Genomic DNA, 17,435 nt, shown 5'->3' on the forward strand with positions numbered 1-17,435 from the left:
TAGAGAGATAGAGAGATAGAGAGATAGATGGAGAGACAGAGAGAGAGAGAGACTGAGGGAAAGACCTACAAATAATGTTGCTGTTGAATGAACTGTCTGAGCCTCAAAGTCAAATTGTTTTACTGGTTCTGTTTTTATACCTTGAAGATCCTAAATGTCTGAATTATTAAAAATCATACTTAACCTGGAATTAGTGCCAAGTCTGGTTAATGCACTGAGAAAGGAATGAAGCAAAATTATGAACTAAATTTAAGCTAGATTAAATTGGAGGTATTATCTTACATTTGCCTATTCTTTCCTTGACTTACTAGGGACTGTTACCATGTTAGCTCTCAGTGAAGTCCTGGGTAGGACTTGATCAAATAAAACAAATCATCTATACATATATAGTTTTTTCAAATGAATCTAATTGACTGTGCCGGGCCCTGTGCTTGCTAGAACATACAAGAATCTGGTCTGGGAATACCTCAAAGTATCTTTGGAGATCTCCCCACTTGAACTGCTGGACTCAGAATTCTAACCAAGAAAAGACAGAAGACAGAATAGGACAATCATTCATCTCAGCTACATGTTGGCAGCGAAATATGGGACAAATGGAGACTTCATGATGGACCATATCAATCAGTGGACCACCTCATCGAGCGAAACTGGCAGTGACTCATAACTGGAGAACTATTAACTCCACTTGAGCACATATCTCAGAGCATGCCCCACATCCGGGACTTGGGGTGGGCGGGAAACCGGGTGGGGCTTCTCCCTCAATATCCCCTTTTACCTCAGATACATGATGAAACAATATGGACATAATAGCATTGCCCACCTCCCTATCCCCCTGAACCTTTTTTTTTTTTCTTCTCTTTCTTGATTTTCCTTCAACTATAGTTAACTATGTAAAGATTGTCAACAACAATACAATAAAATGGATTATAAAAAAAAAAAAAAAAAAAAAGAAAAGAATCTAGGAATTTTTACATATAAATATTACTGGTTAATTTTCAGAAATAAAAAAAAAAAAAAAAGAAAAATTTAATGACACAATAATAATGGCTTTCATTTCTTGAATTATTACTTTTTCCTAAATTAAATGATAATTTGAGTGATTGCATGCATCATCCCCTTTAATTCCTGTCCTGGGAGGTGGGAACTCATTTTATAAATGAATTATTTATTATCCTCATTGTGTTAGTGAATTAATGAAGGAGCTGGAATTTATGGAAGTTACGTAATTTCACACAAATTGATATGTGGTGAAACGTAATACAAACCCTGAACTGATTGACTCCCATTACACAAAAATCCACATGCATTCTGCATTCACACAAACATTCACAAACACAAGTGTTCTGTTTCTGTTTAACTCTAATTGCCACAAAATTTATAACTATATCCTGATTTTATCTTTTTGGTGATCTGGAAAACATGAGTTTATTTTTAAAAAATTGATAAACAATAATCTCTGGACTTGTCCTAAAGACTGTAAATGAAGAGCCGGTTCTTAGTCACTCATACTCTTTTGGAATGTTGTTATCAACTAATATGAGAATTTGCTATTCAGTAGTATTATACCAGGCAAGTCTCATTTCCAATCTCTCTGCTATTGAGGTTACCATCAAGGGTATAAATCACAAAAGCACAAAGAGTTTCTTATGCAAACCATACGCCACAAATTATTGCATACACAAATGGTAGGCCCATTTGGATTTGCAACCTGTCATCTGAATAAAGACAGCTTTACATGTTTTCTTACCTCTCAGAAGGACTCATCTCCACCAGAAAATTACAAAAAAAAAAAAAAATACTGAGATTGTCACAGGTCAACATTAGACTGCACTGGTAATGACTTTTACTATGGATCATTTTAGTGGATGAGCATGTTTCCATTCAGAGACCTTGTTAAAAAGTGTGACAGAAGATGTTATCAATGAACATTTGGGTGTTTCTGTACCGAGCATCTTGAAAAGTTCAGTAAGTCCATATAGCTTACAGATCCAGTTTCTGTGGTTCATAATTGCTATATCCTAAAGATATTTCAAAATCTGCTAGAATGTATATTTAACTGTCAAGTCCCATTTTTCTGTATAATATGTCCGGTAAAAACATCAACAGCAGTTACCTTTTACATACTCAAATATATTACAATAATATTTCCTTGAATCTCTAGAGTTTGGAAGTTAAAGAGTTAAAACAGCTAAAAATAGTTCATCTATTCATTTATTCCTTCTTAGTTACTCAATATCTAATTTATTGATTACTAAAGATTTTTACTACTTGCCTATTAAAATCAGGCATTGTAATTGATAATAAAGAAAATAAAATAATTACTGATATATTGATCCTGTTTTCTAAAGGAATTTGCAATTTGATGGAAAGATTTTAACATATTAATATAATTATAGAGCAAAAGAAAAATTCTTACTGCAATAAGGGTTTCAGTTGAGGTGATAAAGTGTTCTTAACATATAGATTTTTTTTTCAAACTTTCAAGGAGATGTTCATAATTACAGCTGATATTTGAACAGTTTGTCTTTATCAATGATTTAATCACATTATAATAGCATCTAGCAGCACCTCAACAAAGAGTCAATAACAAAGAGAAATCATAAAGTCAATTCTGAAAATTGCATATTTAACAGAGCATTATTTCCAAAGGGTTATGTTAAGTCTGCTAGAGTAAAAGAAAAGCAACATTTACCCTTAATTTGTCACAGTAATTAATACTACAGTCTTGAAAATCAGAAGAGAAATTTAAAAATTTAAATTTGAAAAGCTAATATATTTTTATATATTTTTCTTTACCTTTTCTAGTAATACATTCTTTCAAGTTCTTGAATATTTAAACCACTTAAGATATTAATAATGTACCAAAGAAGCACTAATATTTACATTTGAGTTCACACAGCTCTTTAATATTTTCAGTGATTTGCATTATTCATAATTCCAGTACATAAATTATCTTCATTAAAGAAACTTGAGTAAGCATATTATACTGTGGTATTGCATTTCAAGCAATATTTTTTCTGTCAGAGTTAAATTCCAGGAAATACTGAGGATTGCTATTTTGAAAAATAAATATGTCATTGGAACAGATACATTTTGTTTAACCTCAGAGTTCCTTAAATCATGTTAATTCAAAGTATATAAAGCATTATTCACATCTTTAGCAGATTGATAAGTACTTGTAGTATCACACATTCCCTTCCCCATTTCTAAAAACAGAAATGTTCTTTTGTGTGACGAACCACAGAAAACTTCCATATCAGTTAACTAAATTGTGATAGCTATCTGTATGAATGTATGTGTATATGTATATATGTGTGTATACATACATACACACATACCCCTGTCTATATATTTGTTGGACTATTACAGAAACATTACCTATATGAAGAATAAGGATCACTTAGATAAATATGTGGAAGTGAAAAGGCACTATACCCTTCTCTGAACATTTTGAAAATACTTGATTTCAAAATTTGTGTTATTTTATGTTTAGAATACTGCGAGTCTAAAAATCAGTTAAGATCAAATTGCATAGGAAATGTTAGCAAAAGCTTCTTTTCTTTTAATTGATCTTAGTCTTTGCTCTTTTTTCTTTTCTGAGCTTTAGAAGATCTATTAAAACCATGGTATTTATTTTTGTAAAACCTAAAATTGTATTTCAAAATATTATTTTGAGTAAAAAATACTATCCAGATAGATGATACAAATGTTCCATGACTATTTCCTTATTATTTATGTTATTTATGGCCTGTAAAATTGTGATGATTCCAAGATGGAACTCTAAAGAAAATCAACCAAGAGTAAATTGAAACCACATTAATCTGTGCTTCAAAGATAACACATTTTTAAAAGCAGTCAAGTCCAAACAAACCCTTTACAGAACTAGAGTCTTCAGAAGTGCCTTTCAACTGGTCCTATTATGTGTTTGTCCCCCTTTTCTTTTTTACTGTTCTTAGACATTTTCTTTACACATGTAAGCTTCTAAAAGGATTGTGAAATTCTCAAGCAGACATATTATTTGGGGCAAAGTTTCCTCTTTGTAAGATGAATCACATCAGGCTGAGTCCTAGAATGAACATACTCCATTTCTAAGTTGGTATCTCTACTGATGTGTAGGATCCAAGAGGCTGCTGGGAGCATTTTGCCAACAGCACTACTTACGATTAAGAGGCAGGCTCGCATTAGTAGTGCCCAGCTTGTTGGCGGCCACGCAAGTATAGTTGCCGAAGTGCTCCTGTGTCACATTGGTAACAGTGAGAATGGATCTTGTGCTAAAATTCTGAATAATAATTCCTTGTTGACCATTGAAGAGTCTGGGAAACAAAATAAAATCTAGGTCAATATGTATTGTGAATATCAGCTTTGTTTACCTCTTAGGTGAGGTTGGCATGGCAATCAGTAGACAATTTGAGCACTCTGATGGTAGCATATAACATGATAAATATGCAGTAACATACGCCTCACTTTGGTAGGTGTAGGTGAGGAAAGGCTGTATAATGCCTGTAGACAGTTCTTATGGGATTGCTTGTACTATATTACAAACTGAACTTGTATGTCCTAGTTATGCATTACTTTTTTATTTTTGAAATCTAAGCACACCAAAAAGTAATATTTCATCTGTTAAACCAGGGAGAAGTAAAATGAAAGTAAGTATAAAATTCCCACTGAAAGGAAAAAACATGTCTTGGTAACCTGGTTGGAGTATGTCTTGGCTATTTCAATTCATATTACTGGACAATGCACACAAAACTAATCCTACCACAATGAGAGGTTGTCTGCCTCCAGAAGGTGCACCACTGCATTGTTTCTGTCTCTAGCCTGGACCAATGGCTTCCACTCAAGCTGGAAAAGGACACCACAATGCTATTAAGATAATATATAATGTTAAGTCATATCTCTGCTATATTTTAGGAATGTACCTGGGAACGTTCTCTAGCTTAATTGAATTTCGGTACAAGACACAAGATTCAGTTTACCAGATCCCATCTTAAATTCCTGATGTCTTTTTTTTTTTTTAATGTTTTTTAAGAGGCCTTCAGTCTAGATAGGATGACGGGGCTTCCCTGATCTCATTACATGCCCTAACTCTTCCTTCTTCATCCTTTTCCTGAATCTGTACTCTAGCACCTGTGCCTCTTCTGTCTTACCTGGTCGATTCCTTCCCTCCTTACATAGACCCTACCTAGACTTATCTTCCCATTCTTACGCTCTCATAGACAATTTTTCTCTTTCTCTCTCTTGTGTTCTTTTTAGAAATTTCCATTAACACAGAAGTCTTTTAAAACCAAATGAATTACATAATTTTAAAGTCCTTATATGGCAAGATGCTATGTATATACTTTTACTAATGTCTGTGTCCTCCATAGGACTTAATAGTGGTATTCTATGCGTATAAAGAACAACATATACATCAATGGAATACAGGTGTTACTCCTCCGATACAGACACTGGTAAGTCCCCTTCAGTTGACCCATCCTAAGTCATCCTGCAATGAAGGTGCCTAAGAGATACTTTCCTTCAAAAAGATGAAATTTATTGTGAAAGAGAGGCACTGATCACAATATGAATTAAGCAAGTTTTTAGAAGCAATGGCATGTTAGTTTTTCCTCTTAAATGTGTTCATATAGTACAAAACATTTTATTCATGAAGACACTCAAAAGTGACATTCTCTGAGAGTTTAAATTGGAATTCTTTGCATTATGTTAGATAGCTTGCACACAAATTTAGATAAAATATATGTCAGTTAAAAGATATCCAAGTGATTTGTGGTGTGTACTGCTGGAGAAGAATGGATCTAATGGGGTGAAAACCAAGCAAAAATAGTTAACTTAAGTTCAGGTAGCTACTGCATACTTTTTAGTTATGCTTTTTAGTGCAGCCTCTTACAGGAGCATTTTTAGTGGGTTCAGTGTCTTGGGTTTCTCACAGCCTGAGATCAGAAGTATAAAATGAGCTTTCTCCCTCTCCCTTCAAATACTCTCTCGAAATACATACACACATATACCTTTAGTGCCAGTCTCAAAACACTTAGATGTGGAAACTATTATGTTAATATAACCAAGAATGACAGCATGGCATTTGTCTTGGCAATACAGATGCTAATTAGAACATCAGCAGTCCATAATAGAGTGCCTGAGTTTGAGTCCTGTATCATTTCATGACTCCACCTTCCTGATAATGTATACTCTTAGAAACAACAGGTACAGACCAAGCAGTTTGGTCCTCCCTACCACCCATAAGGGAAACTTGGATTGAATCCCTGGATCTCAGCTTCAGTTTTGGTTCAGCTGCTCTTGCAGCCATTTGGAAAATGAGTAAGAGGGTCAGAAATATGTCTCTGCTCCTCAAATAAGAAGGAAGAAAGGAAGGAAGGAAGGGGAAGGAGGGAGAAAGGAAAGAAGAAAGAGAGAAGGAAAAAGAGAGAAGACAGAAAGAAGGAGGGAAAGAAAGAAATGAATAGCAAAGAAAGATAAAATGTGTAGTGCAAAAATGTGACACTTTACTTATCTAATTATATAAAATACTTGAAAGTCAGAGAAATAGAGAACTCCAATTCACTAGTTCACTGCTCAGATGCAGCAGGGGTCACCCTGTGTTGGCTGGGATCATGCAGAAACTGAGAGCCAGAGACTCAATCCAGGTTTGCTGAGTATCCAACCCAAGCGCTTTGTGTTTGTAATTTGACTCATGCTTGTATTTCTCAAAGGAGATTAACTCCATTATGGCAATATTTCTGATTTTGTCATTTATTGCATTCCAAGAACACGGCATAGTGCTAGGTGTGTTGTTAGGGAACATTGTGAAATTTGCATATTAGAAACAACGAGCTAAGCATCTACATTTTATAGTGCTTACTTTTTTTTATTTGTGGAATGGAAAAAATAAGACCAAAGCCAAAGTGTTGATGCAAGAATGTTTTTTAAAAAGTATATCATATAATATTGATACACTATATACCAAATGCAGTAGGCAGTGCATTATGCTAGGCAATAACATTGTTCAATGACATGGTCTGCTTCTTAGACCAGATGCACTTCCTTTCATATGGCAGTAAAATATTAAATATTGAGCATACAGGAAATTATTTTTAAAGAAAATATCTAGAAGCATGCATGACTGAAATGATCATGGCATCATGACTTCAAGATGTGCCAAGCTCAGTATCAATTATATGTGCATTATCAACCTCATCTAGACTTTCAACTGATGTGCAGCGTAGACAACAAAAATAAAGTAAAAAGAGGAATGAGTAACAACTGCTGCAAAACAGAGACAAATGAAAATTTATGTGAACATGCTGCTATGGCAACCTATTGGTTTATTGTGCTGCTCGATACTTACGGCTTGAAAACAACATGATATCATTTATCCCTAGGAACAGACTGAAGAATATGATGCATCACTGTCTTAACCCCTAGGGACATCTGTCTTCAATTATACATTTGAATAAATTAATATTATTATAATATATTAGTATACTTTCATGATTCTAGGGTTTATTAACCTATTTTCAAAGTATGTATTATTTACCTTAGCAGTTTTAATGATATTAATAATTTTAAATTAGAGACTTTATGGCTGCCTTACTTGTGACAGTTTTATTTGCACAGAAAGGATATTTCCTTTTAACCCTACAACTAATAAACAAAGCCTGGAGGTGCAGGTGTCAAACCTCTGCGGACTGCAGGGAGTTTGTGTATCCCTGACAACCTGGCCTATGACTGGGTTTCTCTCCTCTGCTTAAATTGCTTTTCTAATATCACTGTGTTCATGACTTTGATGTCAAACTTCATTCCAGAATATAACAACACAAACACTTTTCTGAGACTACCTACACAAAGGAGAAAGTCTGCAAAGCCTGCATTGATCACAGTAAAGCATTTTCCTTTCTCTGATCACAATTTAAAATGCCCTGCACTGTAAGATGACTAGATTCATTTATTTGTACTGTACAATTCAAGAATATATTAAATGAAGAATAATTCTACTTTGTAATTGTTAAAATATTATATTAATTCTTGAAAATAGAGTATATTATTCTTGTCAAAATCGGTGAGAAGTGGATTACATGTTAGTGGATATGGTAGAATTTTCACTTCCTGGTGGACTATAATATAGTAAGGGAGGTGAACAAATAAATGAAGTTGTGAGTATGGATTAAAATGGTTTTTGACAGGTGAGCACCTGAGAGTACATATGGACATCTTCCTTGGCTGATGGAAAAGGCTTAGGGTAATTTTCCTGGAAGAGGTGACATTTGCACTGAAACTGAAGGACTAGATGGCAGGTAGAAAGCAGCCACTCAAAGGAAGCCAGTAACAGGTGTCCCAAGTCAAACTCAGCATGATCCTTCCCAAAGTTGTTTTGTGTGCTAGTCTCAGCTAATACCTTGATCATTCACCTTGTCTACAAGGCAGGCATGAACCTATGGGGCAGAGGCAAAGACAAACGAGTTTCTCTGTGATGCAACAGGGGAGCAAAACAGCATGTACCTATCAACCGTCTTGCCACCATTTAATGTTCTAGTGGGGTGGAGCCCAGCCTTCCTCCTTGGTGCAGCTTAGGGGAATCTCATCTGCCTGTCACCAGGGAGATCATCATGAAGTTCTGAGCAGAAAGCCCAGATAAGCCTTATTTTTGCAATACTCCAGAAAGGATGTGGCAGAAGAGAAAAAAGACCCACACACAGTAACAATAAAACTCCAGCCTGAATGCAGACTGGGCTCTCAGTGCTTTACTGCAATGCCAGCCTGGAGTGTCAGGTTTACTCTTTTCAGCATTTCTCTTCATTAAACTTCCCTAGCAGGCTACCACTACTCTCTGTCTTATGTCTGAATTCTTCCTGGCACAGACACTAACCCTGAGCAACTGAATCCCAGAAACGTCTAGATAGAAAACAAATCACATTCAAATTTTCCTTTCTTGCATGTAACTAATCGCTGACATATACAAATACCTTTTCTTTTTCTTGTTTTTTTAACAACACCCAGTAATCTAATTGAAGCCATATTTCCTTTTTAGTTTTATTGTCCCAACTGTTCTAAGAAATATTTCGTGAGGATAAGGACTGAATAGTTTTTCAATGTAGCCGAAGTTTAGTCCAAATGTCTAGTGACATTAAGGCTCTCCAAGTGTTGTGAGTGTCATTCTGGTTTTAGCTCTTGTTACAATCTGATTTTATACATGCCACCTGCTAACATAAAGCAGCACTCAGTTATACAACACCGATCATGTTCTTACTTCCTTGTGGTGTTCTCAACCCCATACAATGTTGGAAAGTGCAGCTAGTCATCCAGCATTCAGCACAAATCACATTTTCCTTGAAATCTCCATTAATCTTCTGGTTTGAACTGAATGGATGCTTCCTGTTACATCCACATGGACTCCACTCAGTTTTCCCTTAGGATTGTCTTAGTACTCTTCCCATTTTGTTGATTTTTTTTTCATTCTCAAATCAAAGTCATGAGATACAACTGTAGTCAGTTCATTTTCATCTTAATTGGACTGATCAAGCATTTTCAAGGCCTATGCGTGATTCACATGACTGTAGATTTCCTAGTTCCAAGTCTTTAAAACGTTCCCATTTCTTTCACAGATGTCTTTACCTCCTGGATCTCAGATGGTAAGGTTATCACTGAGGTGATAACAAGTGTATGGGTAAGATATTGACTATTTAAAGGAATGAGCCATCACCATAGTGAAATAATCAAGCAGATAAACACATAAATTTATAAGTAGGAAACAGTAGAATGCATTATTTCTTCTCAAGTTTTAAAAGTTATCTCAGAAATGAAAAGTGCCCAATAAAACAATCACATCTAAAGACAATGTAGAAGATCTTTTTAATCTGAAATGGTAATAAGATAATCTTTAGCAGGGGCTGGCATTGTGGCTCAACTGGCTAATCTTCCCACCTCTAAGTGCTAGCCTCCCATTTAGGTCCAATTCTGATTCAGCTCCCTAATATGGCCTGGCAAAGAAGTGGGGGAAGATCCAAAGCCTTAAGACCATGCACCTACATGGGAGACGTGGAAGAGGCCGCTGTCTCATGGCTTCAGATCTGCTCAGCTCTGGCCTCTGCAGCCATTTGGGGAGTGAACCAGTGAATGGAAGATCTTTCTGTCTCTCCTTCTCTCAAAAAATCTGACCTGATTTTCCAATAAAAATAAATAAATATTAAAAAAAGATAAGTTGTAGCATCCTCCTAAACCAAATTATGTAACTGCTTTTTCCAAAATAAAAATACATAGAATATCTTTATAGTCACTGCTCAATCATTGTAGTTATGACATAAAATCTAGAAGAGGAACCTGCTGATACACAAGTCAGAAAACTAGTTTTACGTCTCATCTCACGATTCCCTTCAGACAGTCATTTTACCTTTATGAGAAATAGTTTTTTTTCCTTAAGTATAATCTGGTTAGAATTATTAGTAATGGGTGGAATGCTATGTAATAAGTTAAATCATATGTGTTTTAAGACTGCAGAGTCAGTATGTAGTAGAGAAGTTCCGTATTGTGAAAATTGCCCCCAAAAGTTCCTTAAACGTCCTTACTTTAAATCATCACACAGCAGTATTCAAATGGAATGGTATTTATCCTGAAGTGGGTACAAAATGATCTTTGAAATGTTAGAAGAAAATAACAGAATGACAATTTATATAAAATTTTTATTCTTATAATTTTATCTGGTGTCAGTCATTTGATGGATGCAATACAGTGGTTGGAAAAATGTGTTTGCATAAAAATGTCCATGAGTATATTCTGTTAGTTTGGCTAAATTATAAATTTTATCCATGGCTTGTATGTTCCAAAGAATGCTGTTGACTGTTGTTTATACAAGACCATCAATGAGGAGCACCAAAGTGTTTGGATTTTGTTTTAGAGACATTTTATATTAAACGCAAATGTTTAACATTGGAACTTCAGTTATAATGATTGACGCCCAGGTCATCAGAAATATTTGGAAATGGTGTCCAACTAAAGGAGCATGCATGCATGTATTCCTTTACCGTAGAGACTCACATGTTATTTACATTACTTTATATGTTTATGTCGTTTTTCCTATCTCTTTGGTAACAACCTGAGACTAGAAAGGTAACACTGTGTAAGTGAAACATACGATATATACATTTGGCAAAGCCATGATTTATGAAAATAATTCGGAATTCATGATTCATTGTATAAATATAGTGTATCACCTAAAAAAATTACAGGAAAAAATAGCAAAGAAAGAGGATCACTAAAGATACATTGGGAGGAAACATTTTAATTATTTTTGCTAATAATTAAATTATCTCAAAAACAAAAAAAGGGGAAAAGACATTCTCGTATATTTTTCAACATGATCAATACACAATATTAAAATTTGCAGCTTATCCAATAGTATGTTAGATATCAAGAATAAGAAAAAGAGCAATGCTCATTGCTTTTCATGATTTCTCATCTGTCTCCATTAAACTAAAAGTTAAAACTCACCATTATCCGAATTGAAATCTTACATTAACCTGATTGAAAAAGTCTTTTCTCTGTGTAAAGTGACCATGCATGCTCTGAGTGATTTTTAATTGTATGAATATGTATTTATTATTATCCCTTATATTATTGCACAAATATATAATAAAACATTCACCTAAATGGAAATTAAAATGATTAAAACAAGAGCTTAGATTATAATTTTTTCTCCAAACTCTGATCAATAAGCTAGCACAGCCATTAAGGCCTGATAATCTATTATAATACTGCAATGGATATATGTTAAACCATTCAAGCACAATAGCTAATTTTTCATAATTTGAAAATCTTTTTGTGCATAATAGAAACTGAGAAACATTGCTCAATACAGTTGAGAAGCCAGTCTGCAACAATATCTGAGAAGTAGATTTTTTTTATATCCTTGTGATTTAAAAAATATGAGACAAAAGTGGGTGACGTGATTGGGATTTATCTGTATGTGTAAGGAAAAATAATGCCACAGACTTTGCAGCTACACTCTCTGAACTCTTTCAACTCTGGTATCACTTCTGTCTCATCTCCTTAGAACACCAACTTCTTAGTTTATTATATCTGATGTAACAAAATTCAACATCTTAGAAAAATTATGAGACAAAAGTTTGTCCCATCCTTCATGAGACAAAGCAATCTGAGATCAAAGGGCCATATCTGGTGATGGCCTGTGACCTGCACATAGTTTGGTTGAAGGATGAGTGCACCCATAGTGGACAGAGAGATAACCAGAGCTGATTCTAATTATAAGATGCCCACTCCATTAACCCATTCCCAGGAGAATGTATGAGTCAATTCATGAGGATTGAGCCAACAGATTTTAACCACTTTCTTACCCATTTAATGGTATCTACATACATTTTGTGGATATCTTTACAGTATGTATTATGTACAGAGATTAGGAATTCCTCCCACCTAGCTTAAACTGCACCTGCCATCACATTTTTCTCGGTACTAGTGTTTTAAAGATTGATTTAAATCACATAAACTTTTTGAATTATTTTTCTGAAGAACTAAAGATTTTATTGGCTCCATCATTTTAAATGTAACGTGTTCCATTTTAAAAGTACACATTGATTCTATCATAATCTTGAAATGTTTTATTATATATGTTATATGCAATATATATCTGTTTCTCATTCACAAGTTTGATTTGTTATTTGTGACTTTTACATCTTTATTTTAAAGTATGCTGGAGGATTGTTAAAAATTAAGGAATTCTAAAAAGGTTGGCTTTGTTTCCAGTGCCTCAAACCACACAAAATTATAAAATACTATTTTTAAGTATATTTAATATTTCAATTTGAATTTGCTACAGATTTCCTATAGATCTACTGCTGTTACATTGGTCATGAGAAATCAGAATGATTTTTAATACTTCAGAATTGGATTTGAAGAAATCTTGATCAGAAATAAAGCTAAAATATAATTCAGATCTGTAAGACAGTAGTATCTTCTTCATTCAGCAATAAAAAACACATTGAAACATGAGTCCATTATACTTTAATTTATGTTATTAGCCTTAACTCCAACTAAATTTACTTTTCTCGAGGAATAGAATGATACAATTTCATGTCATCAAAGACATTATTTGCTAAATACTACTTTGGATGTTTTGAAATCATGCTTCCATTGCATGTAAGTCATATTTCTTCATATGAATCTTTCATGTTATTGATAAAAAATATCAAGATTTTGGTTGCGTGTATAATTGAATGTTAAATTCTTATTTTCTCAGTATTTAAATGTATATGAGGACAAATTATTACTTTGAAGTATGTGGAAAGAGGTTGTGATATTTAAAAATAAGTACCTTAAACCAAGGGGTATAATTTTAGTAATAAACATACAGCTTTTGATATTTTCATGTTTAGTTCTACAGTGTAGTATTACAGAAGTTAAATGGCTAGTATTTCCAGCATAGGACACCGTAAGCTCATCAGCTGGAGAGAAGCAGTAGGAAGCTATCATTGAAGATGGCCTCTAATGCGCCTCACCTTTTGATATTCATGTATCTTCCGACACAGAATAGGGTACCCTGGATAGGCAATAAGATGTGTGGAAATGACAGATCATCACTTCTAAGATGAGATCATAAAATACACGGCAGCCTGTAGCTTGTCTCTTGGACCACTAGCTCTGGAAGAATTACATTGCCATGTCAGGAGGAAATGTAAGCCACCCTGTGGAGATATCCACCTGGCAACTTGATTGTCCACCAATACAGCACAAACTTGCTCAGCATGGGAGTGGACTACCTAGGAAGCACAGGCTCCAGCCCAAGTCAGGCCTTCTCCCAGCACCAAGGGACATCTTCAGTGACTGCCTGATAAAAAAACTCTTGAGCTATAAACAGCCAGCCAAAGTCCGTTTGGCTTTGTGATCCACAGAAGCTGTCTGAGATAATAAATGCTTATTGGTTTACGCTGTTAAATTTTGAGTTAATCGGTTGCTTAGTAATAGATTAGTGGCAGCAGGTACAGCGAATGAATATAGGCTGAGAGACTGACAAATGCAAAATGTGTCCTGATGGTAGCCTAAATAGAGTGCTCTCGAATAGGTTATTTTAAAGCTCTTGTGTCTCTGTTTTGTCATGAGTAAATTGAGGCTAATAAATCTTACCTCACAGAGGTCTGAAGAATAAATGAGATGAGAGAATTTAAAGGACCTAGAAAGTAGTGTGTGTGTGTGTGTGTGTGTGTGTGTGTTCCCTCAGTAAGTGTGAGTTTCTTCTTTCTTTTTTTTTTTAATTGTGCTTAATTCTACAGGTTCCTCCTTAAAGGGTTCAAGCTGATTCTTCTCAGCACACAGCACTGACTGTCACAGGATGCTGGAGAAGTGCAGATCTAGATTTGGCTGGGTGAGGTTCTGCCTTTGTCTTTTGTTTGTGATTATTTGTTTATATTTATCTGAATTGAGATCAAGCCTTGGTTTATGGGAGAAAATTCATAAACATTTCCTTATACATAAGTACAGATATTTAAGTTGTTTCTGATTTTGTATGTAATTCCTAAGTATGATAGATCTCTCAGAAAATGTACTTCTACAGAGCTTGCCAAAACTCTGCACTACTCTCAAATGCATCTGATAATGTCAGATTATGGACCTCAGATGTCTGAAGAGACTGTTGAAATATGCTGGCTCTCTTTCTTCTGTGTAGATCCAATTGGACCCTTTTAGGTCACTGACTAAATTAGTTGAAAAACTGTAAGTGGATACTGCAATATGCAGTCTCTTAACTTGGAAATCCATAAGCAAATTGAGATGACTTTATCTTGGGTTTTCAACACCAATATTCCCACAGTTTTTACAGGAAGTGATTAAGAACTTGCACTGTTATAACGTATTGATTACTCAATACTATGTCAATTAATTCTATAATGTTGTAAGTTGTTGTTGATGTTGTGCTGGGGCTTCTAATGATTGGGACGATATTCTGCCAGCTCTACCTTCAGACCAGAGAAGGTCTCCTTAAGAAACTGTTGAATTTATCTGGACAATAAGATGCTGGACTCTATGCTTGGTATATGATTGCAACGAAAGAATCTTGACTTAATTTGAACTGCAATACTGCATCTAGGTGGAGGAATCCACTGGGGGGGGGGGGAACGGGGAGGGGATGGAGGAATCCCAGAGCCTGTAAATCTGTGTCGCATAATACAACGTAATTAATAAACAAGATTTATGATTTATCTATTTTCATTAGAAAGTCAGATAAACACAGAGGAGGAGAGACAGAGAGGAAAATTTTCTGTCTGATGGTTCACTCCCCAAGTGACTGCAACGGTCAGAGCTGCGCCGATCCAAAGCCAGGAGCCAGGAGCTTCTTCCATGTCTTCCACGTGGGTGCAGGGTTCCAACGCTTTGGGCTGACCTCAACTGCTTTCCTAGGTCACAAGCAGGGAGCTGGATGGGAAGCAGGGCTGCCAGGATTAGAACCAGCACTCAGATGGGATTCTGGTAAGTGCAAGGTGAGGACATTAGCTGCTAGGCTACTGTGCGGGACCCTATTTTGACTTTTATTTCCTTTTTTGTTGCAATTCATTTTTTAAAAATATTTTTATTTGTTTATATTTGAAAAGCAGATACACAGGGAGAGAAAGAGAAAGAGAGAGAGATCTTCCATTCAGTGGTTCATTCCTCCAAATGACTGCAATAGCCAGAGCTGGGCCTATACAAAGCCAGGAGCCGGGGATTTCCTCCGGGTCTCTCATATGGATGCAGGGGCTCAAGCACCTGGTCCAACTTTATCTGCATTCCCTAGTAGGCAGTTAGAATGACAGTGCAGCAACTGTGCCCCAATTGGTGCCCATATGGAATGCTGACACCACAGGCAGAGGCTTAACCCTGTATGTTATGGTGCCAGCCATGGTTTCATATATATATATTAAACAGAGCAAAATAGTGAGGCAGCAAGAGTGGAAGAGAGATCTTTCATTGACTGGTACACTTCTTTTTGAAATGGCTGGGACTGTACCTGGTTGAAGATGGAAGCTTAAAATTCAGGGCAGGTCTCCTGGGTGGCAGTAATTCAGCTATTTGGCCATCATCATTTCTTCCCTAAGTCTTAAGCAGCAGGAAATCTGAGTCAAGAGCTGACATTAGGAGTGGAATCCAAGGACCCTGATATGGGATGTAAATATATTAACCGGTATCTTAGGCTAAATGCCTATGCTTCCGAGTTTTTGGTGACTATTAAAGGTCATGTCCAACACTAGGTGCTATTCTATAGGGTTCTTTGCATAAAGACTTGCAAAACTTCCTGAATTTAAATTTCAGCTCTGCCATTAAATGTAAGAACTGATGCAAATTGCTTTTTCTCCTTCTGCTTTTCCAATAAATATATGCACCTTTTTTTTCAAATGGCATTTCATATGGTTCACATGGAATTTTCTTAAGTATTGCCGTCCCTGGTTTCATACTGACTGTACCGAGTGCTGGTGGCTTTCTCTCCTAGACATACATCTTCTATTAGACTTATTAGAGGGCTTATCCATTTTTCACAGCTTGATAGGAGCAGCTGAAGTGGTTTGAATGAGTCTACTGGTTGAAAGTAAAGAGAAACTTGTCAAATCCTGCCTTCCAAGTTTCGACAGGTCTTGCTGAAGCTTTGGGGGCTTCTCAAGGAGACAATCACTCAGAGTAGCCTCCAAATCCCTTTGGTTGGTCCTTTAACCATATATTTTATCTCCTCTACAGCCTCTTTAGTGAGAGAATATCTAAAACACACTGTCCTATAAAACAAAATGTTACACTGTCTTGTGAGAGTGTCAGGCAGGTGAAAAGGCTGAGGCTTATCTCAGAAGCCAAGCAGCCAACAGTGGCTCCTATTGCCTTTGAAGTGCTCTTGTGGAAGCTGTGCTCGGGTTATTTACAGGCTGGTTTACTTCCCGAGTAAATACAGTTGCCAGCCACACAACAGGTTCAGAAGAGAGTGAACAAAATGTAATGCATCAGCAATGGAGGATTTTCAGGCTTTTCTGAGGTCGTATAAACCAATGTGGACATTTCTTCAGAAGCTATTAACGACTCCTCCTTCCCATGCGAGCCCCTTCTTTTTGCCTGCCCTCTAGGAGGCTTCTGAGAATCATTCAAGCCAGTTAAAGAAATTGCTTGAAGTAAGTATCTGAAACACAAACACATTAGCTCAAAGTGCTTGAAACACAGTAATAATCGCACAGCCCTTACTTCTTCTCTCCTTTGTACCATTCAAAGGCTGGAGGCGGCACACCTGCACCTTCACATCTTATCAATCCACTGCGTCCGGGGGTCACAGTGCCAGATTTAATTTCCTGAATCGTAGGAGCAACTGAAAAAGAAACAGACAAAACCTGGTGGGTAAGAAAAAATAATCTTCAGCAGAAATATAACACACATATATTTTTATTCCTTCTATATTCAAAGCAATCTTATGCCTGATAGGCCAATGC

General features: G+C 35.8%; 1 protein-coding gene across 1 annotated transcript in view; it reads right to left on the reverse strand.

The window, feature by feature from the left end:
• The window catches only part of NEGR1 (neuronal growth regulator 1), an 856,411-nt gene that overhangs the window by 175,156 nt on the left and 663,820 nt on the right, over positions 1–17,435 (reverse strand). Inside the window, exons 5-6 of the mRNA XM_012930450.2 lie at positions 17,194–17,314; positions 4,162–4,313 (exon numbers count right to left, since the gene is read on the reverse strand). Of these exons, the coding sequence (XP_012785904.2) occupies positions 4,162–4,313; positions 17,194–17,314 (273 nt within the window). The remainder of the gene's footprint in view (positions 1–4,161; positions 4,314–17,193; positions 17,315–17,435) is intronic.

The sequence above is a fragment of the Ochotona princeps genome, chromosome 2 (assembly GCF_030435755.1).
Source record: "Ochotona princeps isolate mOchPri1 chromosome 2, mOchPri1.hap1, whole genome shotgun sequence".
Lineage (NCBI taxonomy): Eukaryota > Metazoa > Chordata > Mammalia > Lagomorpha > Ochotonidae > Ochotona > Ochotona princeps.